The sequence below is a fragment of the Plasmodium relictum genome (assembly GCF_900005765.1).
Source record: "Plasmodium relictum strain SGS1 genome assembly, chromosome: 12".
In the NCBI taxonomy this organism is placed as follows: Eukaryota; Apicomplexa; class Aconoidasida; order Haemosporida; family Plasmodiidae; genus Plasmodium; species Plasmodium relictum.
This window is the reverse complement of record NC_041690.1, coordinates 2377310-2390044: the sequence shown is the minus strand read 5'-3', so window position 1 is coordinate 2390044 and position 12735 is coordinate 2377310. Positions and strand designations below refer to the sequence as shown.

At 17.7% G+C, this 12735-nt stretch overlaps 4 protein-coding genes across 4 annotated transcripts; 3 read left to right on the top strand and 1 right to left on the bottom strand.

The window, feature by feature from the left end:
• Nucleotides 1-506: 506 nt before the first annotated feature.
• On the top strand, nucleotides 507-2237 carry PRELSG_1262500 (conserved Plasmodium protein, unknown function; the record flags this gene model as incomplete). Its single annotated transcript, XM_028678440.1, has 3 exons — nucleotides 507-1409; nucleotides 1519-1816; nucleotides 1975-2237. The coding sequence occupies 3 exons, from the start codon at nucleotides 507-509 to the stop codon at nucleotides 2235-2237; spliced, it is 1464 nt and encodes a 487-aa protein (XP_028534730.1).
• An 896-nt stretch (nucleotides 2238-3133) lies between these two features.
• PRELSG_1262400 (conserved Plasmodium protein, unknown function) lies at nucleotides 3134-4404 on the top strand (the record flags this gene model as incomplete). Its single annotated transcript, XM_028678439.1, has 2 exons — nucleotides 3134-3299; nucleotides 3413-4404. 2 exons carry the CDS (start codon nucleotides 3134-3136, stop codon nucleotides 4402-4404), a joined length of 1158 nt encoding a protein of 385 aa, XP_028534729.1.
• A 342-nt stretch (nucleotides 4405-4746) lies between these two features.
• On the bottom strand, nucleotides 4747-9418 carry PRELSG_1262300 (conserved Plasmodium protein, unknown function; the record flags this gene model as incomplete). The annotated part of the gene is made up of 3 exons (XM_028678438.1): nucleotides 4747-4924; nucleotides 5120-5549; nucleotides 5683-9418. 3 exons carry the CDS (start codon nucleotides 9416-9418, stop codon nucleotides 4747-4749), a joined length of 4344 nt encoding a protein of 1447 aa, XP_028534728.1.
• A 790-nt stretch (nucleotides 9419-10208) lies between these two features.
• On the top strand, nucleotides 10209-12047 carry PRELSG_1262200 (conserved Plasmodium protein, unknown function; the record flags this gene model as incomplete). The annotated part of the gene is made up of 1 exon (XM_028678437.1): nucleotides 10209-12047. One exon carries the CDS (start codon nucleotides 10209-10211, stop codon nucleotides 12045-12047), a length of 1839 nt encoding a protein of 612 aa, XP_028534727.1.
• Nucleotides 12048-12735: the final 688 nt, after the last annotated feature.

Here is a 12735-nt window from a genome sequence, read left to right as displayed (position 1 = left end):
TTATGTCTATAAATATTAAAGATACATTTTAAAATTATCATTGTCTTTACAATTATTAAAATAAGAAAAAATATTTGTATATTTTATTATTATTTTATGATATAATTAAACTTTGATTAGGATTTTATAACTAAAAGCTTATTTTATTTTATCTTTTTTAGAACATTTTTTAAGTTTAAAAACTATTTCAACAAAACTTATTTTTCTTAAAATGCTATATCTCTAAAAAAAAAATAAATAATAAAATGAAAAGTATATGAACCTAATATGTTCACATAATAGTATAAATTTGTAAATATGATTGACATAAGAAACAGAAAGAAAAACGAAATAGAGCAAAAATAAAGAAAAATAGAAAAAATAAAAAAGAAATAAATAAAAGTAAATTATTAATATTTGTTTTCTTTATTTAATATTTTAATATATGTAAATACTATTTATACACTAATAGGAAAAAATATATAAAATAAAAATAAAAAAATAAGTAGGAATAGTAAATATTCAATATGGAAGATATTTTTTCTATTTTTAAAAAGAAGCATAAAACAAAAAAAAGAGCGTCTACAACAGATAAAATAGAAAATAAAAATGAAAAAAAAAGTTTATTCAACTTAAATAAAAAAACACAAAGAAGAGCTCATAATGAAGATGATTCTTTTAATTATTACAATACATATGATAAATTAACAAAAGAAAAAAAATATAATGATACAGAAAATATAATTATTGTTGAATTTCCTCCTTTACCTTGTAAAAATACAGAAGCATGCATATCTTTTTATTACATCCAGTACTTAAGAAATCAGTTAATATATGGAAATAAAAATATTAAAATTGATGAAAATACGAAAATGATAGCTGAATCATTATTAGATAAAATAGAAAATCAAATATATGAGTTAGAAAGTAATGAAAATAATGAAGACAAGCATAAAAATGAAATTAAAATAGTTATATTTAAAGCTATTTATGATAGATATTATAAAATATTTACTACATTCGTTGCATATTCAGACATTATTCCATTACCTAATAATTTGTATGAATATGTTTTAAATAACGGAGTACATATAAGATCAAAAAAAAATAATGATTTTAATAGTAGAGAAAATATTCATAATATATATTCATACTTAGATAACATAGAAGTAGGAGATAATGATTTATCAGTTAATAATGAAAAAATATATATTGATAATATTGATATAAGTAGACCTACTATAATTAATAAAACACTAATAAATATTGATATTGATATTGAATATCTTCCTTTAAAATTTAACTCTTCTTATTATTATAATAATATACAATATGCAAAATTATTTTTAAATGATGCTATAAATATGTCTTTATATGATAAAGCATTAGGTGAACTGGTGGTAGTCAAAGCTTTAGTAGACATTCCACTTGTGTCAATAGAATTTGTTGAAGTTAAAAAAGAAAAAAAATATATATATATATTATATATATATATATATATATATATATAAATGAGCATTTATTTTATTTTTTCTTAAGGGTTTTGAAATAAAAGAAATGAAAGCTGGAGAAAGGCAATGGATTCCAATTTATTTGGCAATTTTTCTCTCTTCTTTTACATATGTTGATGTAGAATTTCCTTTTTGGTTTTATATAAAAAACTTTATAAATATAAAAGAAGAAGAATACAAAAATCCTAATGAGCTATTTGAGTTACCATCACCTTATTTTTTTGAAATTTGTTTTATGTTTATTGATCAAAAAATTTTTCCAAAAGCCACTCCTATTGAAACCGTGGGGCAAAAGAGTTTTTTTAAATATATAGCAAAAGTTGCAGGTTGTATTATATATAACTTCTTATTATTTATTGTTATTATATTTTTGCTTATTATCCTAATATTTTTTTCTTTTTCTTTTACTTTCTTACTCTTACTATTTTAATATATACCTAATACTTCTGGTGTATTTTTATCTTTATTTTTTTTTTTTAATCAGGTTATATTGAAGATATTAAACATTGTAGGGCTGAAAAAATAATAAAACATTTAGAAGAACAGAACGTCCATTCTACTCATATTTATATTAAAAATTTGCAATATTCAGAGACATACTTAATTAATTTATCTTTATATAGCTTTTGGAAATATGATAATTATATGAATGAGCAAGTGAATAACATTGATTTCACATCATATTTATTGGAACCTTTCATAAAAGAGGATAGTGATAATGATGAAAATGTACTACATGATTTATAAACATTTTTATACATTTATATATATATATTTCAATTTAATATTTAATTTTTAATTTTCTTAAATTATAATTTTAAAAAAAAAAAAAAGTTAAGACTATAAAAATTAATTTTAAAAAAATGTTATATATTTTATTTTTTTCTTTTACAATATTACATAGAAATTATTAATTTTTAATTTTATTTATTTATTACTTAAAATTAAGAGTATTAATAATAGCAATTTCATTTTAGCAAATTTGAGTTTGAATAATCTCAATAATTGTTGAAATTTAAAGGAGTTATATTCTTATTATGTTTTTTTTACTTCATGTTATTTTTACTTTCTATTTTTCTATTCTAGGTATTACCTTGTTAATTCTTTAATATATTTATTCTAATAAAAATTTAATTTTTTTTTTTTTTTTTCCTCAAATATTTTTAACTTTGTATTAATAAACTTAAAATTAAAATGCTTATACATCAATGTATATTCTTTTAGTACTCCATTTTTAATGAAAAAAATAGTAAAAACATAGAATTAAAAATGTGAATTCCATCATATTTAATCTTATAAAAATTTATATTTTTTTTTTTTAGTAATTCTTTTTCACATTGTAAATACATATAAATTGTGTAAAAAAAATAAATAGAAAAAACTTAGAAATATTTAAGTAAACATTTTGCATTGTGATAATTTTATGTATCAGTGAATTATTAATTTTTAGTTTTTATTGTTTTTTTTTATTTTGGTTTCATTATTTTTTTTTAATTTTTTTTCTTTCCCTTTTTTTTTTTTTTACCCTTTTTTATTTCTTTCATATTATTTTACTAGATTTTATTTTATATTTTTTTTTTCTAAATATATGACTAAAAATGTAAATAATTCAATGAAAAAATTAATGAATGAACAGAAAAAAAATGAGTAATGAACATAAAGTGATAAAAAGTTGTTTTAAAGGGAGGAATATATTTTATTTTCTTAAAAAAAAAGAAAAAGAAAAAATTTTATTGCATAATTGTATTCAGACGTTGTTATCTGACCCTATAGTGGTTTTATATACAGACGATAATTATATTTGTACAGGTATTATAGTATTGTTTTTTTCTTTCATATGTCATTTTTTTTTTTTTATTTATGTTTTTTATTTTATTTTATTCGTATTTATTGTTTTTTTTTTTTTACATTTTTTCTTCTAGGATCATTGACAGGAAAAGTATGTTTATACAAAATCACTAAGAGAGAAAATAAAGAAGTAAATACAGACATTTCATTAATTAATAATAAAAAAAAAGTTGAAATAGATAAACAAAAATTAAGTGATTTGAACAAAGATGAATCTAAAGATATAAATATTAATTCAAATGTTAAAGATGTATTGAATAGTAAAAAAGAAAAAAATAGTAATGAGATAATTGAAAAGTATCATATAATATGTATGTTTAGAAATAATAGTATAAAGTCTATATATATAGATAAACGTTATGTTTATATCTATTATGAAAATTGTATTGATGTTTTTTCTATAAAAACATATGAATTTATAAAAAAAGTAAACTTAGAAGTATCTGATAATAAACAAGTGATATACTACGAGAACTTTATTTTATTTAATAATTCAAAAAATTTATTTATTTATGATATCACAAATAATTTTATGAGTTATTTTTACAAAAATTTTTTAAAAAACATAGTTATATTTGATTTCAATATAAATTATTTGCTGTGTTATAAAAACAATTTTGGAAAATGTCATATTCGGGTTTTACAAATTTCTACAAATTCACAAAAGTGTAATCATGAATTAATTTTTTGTGTCGATTTTTCTTCGTCTAAATATATAAGTCATGGAAAATTTTTAGATGATGAAAAAATAATTGTAGCTAAAAATGGAAATAGATTAATAATATTTGATTTTAAAAAGGCAGTAGATATGTATAGAATAAAGAAATTAAAAAAAAAAATATTAGATATTTACAAATCTGTAGAGAATATGTTATTTATATTAGTAGAAAATCAAATAATAATTTTTAATTTATCCACCTTTTTATTTTTTAAGTGTGTGCAATTACCTATTGGTCTATTTTATTTTAAATGGTCATATTTTATAAGATATAAAAATAACAAAATCATTTTTTCTTGTGATAAGGGAATTTATTTTATTGATTATCAATTTGAAGAAAATGATTAAATTCAAATTTACTTGTTACAAATTACATATGCAATCTATAATATATATTTTTTTATTCCTAATACGAGTAATATTTATATAATTTTTTAACTTTAAAACATATTATGAAATTTTCTTTTTTATATATGTTTGATTTTTTTTTTTTTTTAATTTATCATTATTTTTCTTTTTTAATATATTTTCTATATTTAATATTTTTGTTTATTTTTTGTCTTTTTTTTTTTTTTTATGTGTGTATTTTTATAAAAAAATTTTATTTTGTTTCATTTTTTTCCCTTTTTTTTTTTTTGTTTTTCAACTGAAATTTTTAATTTTAAAATTAAAAAGATTGTTTTAAAAAAATTATTCACATAGAAAATTATAATTTTTGTTTAAATCATAATATTGATGTATATCTGAAAAAACACAAATATATTGCTCATTAGAATTTAAAAAAAGATATAAATCATTAATATAATTTTCCTCAAAAATGTTTCTGACATCATCAGCATATTTACATCTTAATATTATATAAACTTCACTAAAAAAGAAGAAAAAAAAAAAAGTAATATATGATTAAGAGTATATTATACATTTATGCACATAATTATAAATTTTATTATACATAAAAAAAATGATATATATATTTCTTTATATTAATGCATATATATAAAATTAAATTTACATTAACACAAATAATAATAAAAAAAAAAAAATAAAAGGTGTGTGCAAGTACCTTAAAAGATAAATTATTTTATATTTTAAAATACCTATAATATAATTAAATAAATAATAAAAAAAATTATTTTCATTATATTGGTCAGTATTTGAACAAATAAACAATTTAACATAAAAATATATCTTTGGAAATAAAAAATATATTTTTTGACGAAATAATTGTAAACTATTTTTAATAGCTTCTTTATTTTTACTATTTAAAGTTTCTCTATTTTCATATATTATTTTTTCTGCATATTTGTCTAACATTTTAAAATTTATTTCATTCAAAAATGAAAAATTTACTTTCATATAGTTATAATCTTCATTTTCTTCTTTATTTTTTTTCTCATTAATAAAATTATGTACAACTTTTTTTATATTCTCTTCTTTTTCTAAAATGTTTTCTTTATATTCACTTGATAGTATTTTAATTAAAGGAAAGCACACTAAAAAGATAAACATATATATAGAAATTAACATATAAAATAAATGCATATATAAAATAAATATAAAATTAAAATCTAAAACAAGCTATATATACTTATTTAATGAGATATAATAAAAAATATTCTATTTTACCATTAGAAATTGTTGTAATTGTAAAATTATATATGCTTTCATTAAACAGAGTTAGAATTTTATTTTGTATATCACTGTTAGATGATACATTATAAACTTTTTTAATAAAATAAAGAATAGATTTTTCATTTTCTATTGATATTTTATCATTATAGTTTCTTTTCCCTTTTTCTTGAAATAATAAATTTTGTGTTAATTCCTTATCTAAGTATAAATTTAAAAAGTCCTTATCTTTTGTAATTTTATAAAATAAATAAAGTAAAAAACTTAAATTTTTTAATAAAAATAAACTCCCATTAAATATATCATTGTATTCTTTTATATGCTGTTTATACATATAATATAAAGAGTTAAAAGTGTTATCTAAGCACTCCTTAAATAGATCAATATAAGTTTCTTCTTCAATTATAAAATTAATTGTTTTTAAAATTATAATTGACCCAATTATATTCATATCTATTCCTCTTAAACAAAATTTCGTATCTTTATTAAATTGAAAATCATAAAAAGAAAATGGTTTATAAACATTTTTTTCATTTAATAAGTTTATATTACATTCGTGTTCTTTATGGTTATTCTCACTCTCTATACTGTCACTAGAATAGTCAATGTTACATGCATTATTGTCAATATTTATATTTTTATTATTATTTTCAGTGTGTTTATCATCTTCTATGTGATCATATCTCTTTTCTTTTCCTAATGGATTTTCATTATAATATACACTGTTATGAGAACAAGTAAGATCGTTTATTTTTTGAGTATTCATGTGATGCACATCTTTTTTATTTTCTTTTGTTTTTTTTTCATTATTATGAATACATGAATATTCTTCATATAAAAAATCATTAATTATATTAATAAATTTTTTTTTTATTGGTTGAAAACATATATATGGTATCTTTTTAGAAATATTTTTTGTATAATAAGAGATATACATTTCTATTATATATAATAGCCTCTCTTTTAAGGCTTTACATATTTTTCTTAAATAATCACATATAATTCTATATGAGTTATCATTATATGTTTCAATAACATCTACATAGATAATTTGAATTATTTTTCTAATAACTTGAATATTATTTAATTCATAGATATTCTCATTAATATTGTCATATACAGATACACCAATATTATTTAAAATAATATCAATAGAAGAATTAAGATTATTATTGAATATATAAAAAAATAAATCTGATTCCAATTTTGAAATATATATAGCTAATAAACAAACATTTTTTATATATTTGCAAATATCTTTGTTAGAAAAATAATCAAAATTTCTTAAAATATTATTATTTAATATTTTTATTCTTGTACTGACATAAAAACTTTCTATAGAGTTATATTCATCTATATATATATTATTTTCGTCTATTAATGATTTTTTATAAATAAAATTTAATATGTCTCTCATGCACTTGCATTTAATTTTGTATTTTTTATAATATTCAAATTCATCTACATATTTATTAAAATATATTATATTCAGATTGTTATATATTTTATTAATTTCGTTTTCATCATTTGTTAGCATTAAGCTTTTGTCTTTAATTAAATTATTGATGCTTGAAAAATTATTTATATTCTCATTTGTTTTATTATCCCTAAATGGATTATATTCATTTATAATATTTTTATTTATATTATTACTATCATATATGTTGCTTGTATGAAGATTGTTATGTGCTTCATTATTATTTTCATTTATTGTATTTTCAATTTTAAATATTTGATTACTGCTTATGTCTATGTCATTTTCATTTATAACATTTTTATTTTTATATATTAATGTATTTGCTTTACAATTTACATTTATATCATTATTGCTTGCACTAAAATATTTATTTATATTATTGTCTGTCCAATATTCATTTTTAAATTTTTTGTTGTAACTTGAATTTTTTATTTCATAAATACTAGTATACAAACGATTTTTGTTGTCTTTATTATTAAGAATATTTAAATCAGTGTTGTTTAAAACATCTCTGAATAATTTTTTAATGTAATTTAAAATTCTTTTAATAATAGACTGATATTTAGTAACTTTTGATTTTGAATTAAAATAACTACAATTCTTATTAAAAAAATTTATAGCTTTTTCTGAGAACTGGAGCATATAATAAATTTCATTCTTTCTATATAATTTTTTTGTTTTTGTTTTATTTTTTTTTTTTTTTCTTAATAAATGTTGGTATAGCTCTTTTTTTAAGTTTTTGTTATTTATATTATTTGTGTAATTTATTTGTCTATTCTTGCAAATTTGTTTAGTAAAATAATCTAAAAAGTATGTATTAGTTGGTATATTATTGCCAAATATTTCGTATTTTGAGCATCTTTTTTTCTTTTTCTCTTTTATTTTTTCGTTTTCATCCGAAACTTTATCAAAATATATAGGAACTTCTATATCTGTACTTGAAATGTCTTCATTATCTTTACCTTCTAATTTCTCCTCATTGGATTCAAAAATTTCTTCATTTTCCATATCATCATACTTTTCATTTTCCGTTTCATCTTCTTCAGTTTCTGATTCATCATCTTGATCATCTATCACCTCTTCTTCATATTCATCTTCATCATTCTTTTTTATTTCACTTTTTTTATTATAAATTTTATCTAAACTATCATTTTTATCATTATTAATGGAGTTACTATAAATATCTATGAAGTAAGCATATTCATTTTTTTCTATATTGTTTAAAATAATTTCAAAATTTTCGGTGTTTGTATAATACTTCAAGTATCTTTCTATTTTATTTTTATTCATTTTCATTAATTTCACTTCTGTATAATCATAGTAATAATGTAAAAAAATGAAATAGAAAGTTTTATATATAAACTGTTTATTTTTTATTAGCATATGTAATTCATTTTTAATTTCTTTGTAATAACTCAAAATTTTTTCAATTTTTTTAATAATTTCTGATAAAATTAAAGTTCTTTCCTTTTTTAGAATTTTAATTTCATTTACACTTTTATGTTCCTCAATTTTTCTATTCAGTTTATAAATGAAATAGTAATTTTCAATTTCTTTATAAATGCCAATATTTTTATCTGAACTATTTTCCTTTCTTTTTTTTTCATTTTCATTTAAATTATTTTCTTCATATATTTTATTATTTTTATTTTTTAAAATTTGTGAGTTATGTATATCGTAATTTGAATTGTTATCTTTTATATTATTATTTATGTGGGTTGAACACTGTTCAGTCGCATTACAAGCACATTCTTCCATGTGTTTATAATTGCATTTTTTTTCTTGCATTTTTTTTAATTGACTATTAATAAAAATAGGTGATTCACTTACATTTTCATTTTCATTTTCATCTTCGTTTTCATTTTCATTGTATGATTCATTATCAAGAAAACTATGTGAAGATTTTTCATCTTCATCAAATGATTCATTTCCATCATCTGATTCATTACCTATAAAATTATAAGACTCATTTTCATATATGATTTTATTTAATTGTTTTTTTTTATTTTTCATTAATATATTAATATTCGTTTTATCAATATTATCACTAATTTCTAATTGAGCATTAGCTGCTTCATTTTTGTAATTAAATTTCCTATTTTTACTAACACATTTTATTTTACTTCCTACTTTTTCATTATTTATATCAATACAAAAATTGTTGATTTTAGCTACATATTCATATAGCTTAAAAAATAATTTATCATTGTTATTTCCCTCATTTATTTTTTTTTTTCTTTCTTTGTTCAAATTCATTGTAATGTCTCAGCAATGAAATGTATTTATATTACACATATTTACTAAATATTAAAAAAGAAAAAAAGGAATATTAGTATATTCAGAATTATTCAAATTTATTGAATATTTAAAAAAAAGAAAAGAAATTATTTAATATTAATTTCTACCAAAAATTTTAAATGAGTTATATAATATATATATACATATTTTAAAAGTTTTCAACTAATAAAAAAAAATATAAAAAGAAAAATTATATATATTAAATTAATTCCTATTTAAATGTAAAAGAAAAGTATAATAGAAATTAAAATAAAAAATCTAAAATTACGTGTAATGAAAAAAAAAAAAATGGGAATATTCATTACAGTACTAATTTTATACAAAGTTTTATTAGATAATAAAATAAAGCACAATAAAAAATAAGAAAGATATGTTATTTAAATATAAGCAATAAAAAAAAAATAAATTTTATAGAACAAAATTTAAATATATATATATATATAGATATACTAAAAAAAAAAAAAATTTATATATTTTAATATTTTTTTAATTGAATTTTGACTTTCATTTAAATTAAAACTTTTTTGTGCCAAAATTTTTCAGATTTATTTATTTTTTTTCTTATTTCTTTTACTGAATATTCAGAAATAAATGAAAATTCAAGTTTCATTATTTTTAAAAATTAAAAGTTCACTTGTTTCTGTTCCATTTATTCTTTAATAATTATTATTTATTAGAATAATTTTAATTTTTTTTTTTTTCATAACGTAAGAATGTAAAGTATAAAAAGTGTAAAAAAGAAATAAAAATGTGTGTTTTTTTGGGTTCAAGATTTACAAAGCATGAAATACATGAAGCAAAAAAGGAGTTAAGTAAAAAGAGAAAACATTATGATGATTACGATGTTTATGTTTATTATAAAAATCTTTTAGAATTAGAAAAAAAGAAAAAAAACAAAAAAAGAAAAATTGTTGAAGATGAATTTGAGCCATGTAATTATATATCAAGTATCTATAAAAGTAAGAAAATAAAAAAAAAGACTATTTATGATTATATTGATAAAGATGATAATATTTATGAGGATATAGTAACTAATGAGAATTTTGGAGAAGAAAAAAATTACTCGGACGATATTAACTTTACTTTTTTTAACGAAAGTTTATCATATGCATTATTAAGGAATAACAACTATATAGACGGTATTCCTATTGGGGTTAATGTTAAAGAGAAAAATAATTTTATGAAAAGTATATATACAAATGATGATAATAAAAATGCATTATGTCATTTTCCTTCACCATCTATTTCTTATTCGTCTTCATGTACTGCGTCTTCTTCCTCTTACTTAAAATATGAAGAAAAATTTACAAATGATTTAAATTTAGAAGATAAAGGAATTAATAAAAAATATGAAAATGAAATAAATGAAAAAAAAGAAGAATTTAATAAAATAAAAGACAAAAGTAAGAATAAATACTTTATAAAAAAAAAAAAAAAAAATACAACAAAAGAAATGGGACCAAAGTTACCCGAAATTTTTGAGGAAATAAGAAAAAATATTGGAAACGAAAATCCCAATTTTGATAAAAATTATAAACGTTATGAAAATACATATGTAAATATATTGTCTTATCAAAACAATATGATTTCAATTAAAATGAAAGAACAGAAAGATTTTGAAAAACAAATTAAAGAAATATATAAACCAAAAAGTAATTTTGAAGGAGCTTTTTTTGATGAATGTGGAAATAATACAGGAAAAATGCAAATAAAATCATGCATATTAGATATAAATTTCTTAGAAAATGAAAAAGATATCAAGATAAATGATTTGAATAAATATTCAAATTACTATTTTCCTATTGAAAGAGAACAAAAATTTGAAAAAAGTCATGATTATTATTACACAGATAGTTATTTAGAAGGTGATGCTGATTCAAAGGATAAGAGATTATATGAAAAATATGTAAGAGAAATTGAAAAAGTAAAGAGTAAGAATAATCTTTTTGAGTTATGTGATCCCTTTTTACACAAGCAGGAGATTTGTGCTTATTCAAATTTTTATGATTCTCTTTATAAGAATAGCAGAAAAAATTTAGATAACAATAATATTAATTCTGGAAAAGTTAAAGATTTATATTTTCATTATTATAAACTAATAAATTTAAATAATGATGAACAAGCCAATAAAGATGAGTTAATTAAAATATATATGCCTAAGAAGAATTGGGTACATTTTAATAATTACGAAAATAACAATTCATCAAATAATATTTATGATTTAAGAAGAAAAATAAGCTTTAATAATGATTTAAAAAAAAAAAATAGATTCATTTTATTTTGCAAAACTAAAGAAAATAATGTTAAAATTAAAAATATTTTTAATATAAAGGAATTTGAAGAATTTAATGAATTAATGAAGCAATTAAAAATGTATGATATTGACTTTTACAAAAAAGAAATAATAAATGAAGATTTACATACGAATTTTCAAATAGAAACATACGATTTCTCTAAATATATTTGTGAAAAATTAAATATTTCAAATGTGTATGGCAAAAATAAAGATCCAAAAAAAACAGAGTTAAAAAACGATTTTTTTCCTAAAATTCCTCAGTTTGTTTTCGAAGCTATTTTTTATTCCTAAATATATATATATGCATATATTTGTTACATATCAAAAACATAAATATAAGAATACTATATTCTTCAGTGCATTTTTTGTATAGAGTTAATTTTAAGCATATAAATATTTATAAAAGAAATTGTGTATTTCTATAAAATAGTATTCAATTTCTATTATTGTATAATATTACCCTTTTTTTTGTTGTTTTATCTTTTTTTTTTTTTTTTTATTTAATTTTGATTTTATTTAATTTTTTGTTATATATGTTTGCAATTATTTCAAAGAATATTTTCAATTAAAAAAAGGTTAAAAAAAAAATAAAAAAGATGGTTTTCAAATTATATGAAAATTTATTTTGCCTTTTTTTTTTTAATTATTAAGCATGATACACGAAGTATATAAAAACAAAGAAATAATCTTAGCATAAATTTAGTGAATATATAGTTTATCATATAATCAAATTTATTTTTAAAAAAAAATGAAATTTATAAATTTTTTTTTAAGATATTTTTTTATTTGATCTATTAATATATATATATTTTTATTTTTATATATTCTAGAAAAAATAATGCAGAATATTACATTTTTGTAATTATATAAATAGGAAAAATCAGTCACATTTGATTCTATTATTTATATTTTATCTTTTTTTTTATAATATGCACATATGTAAAATTATAGTAAAGAGAGCAATTTTATATGATCTATA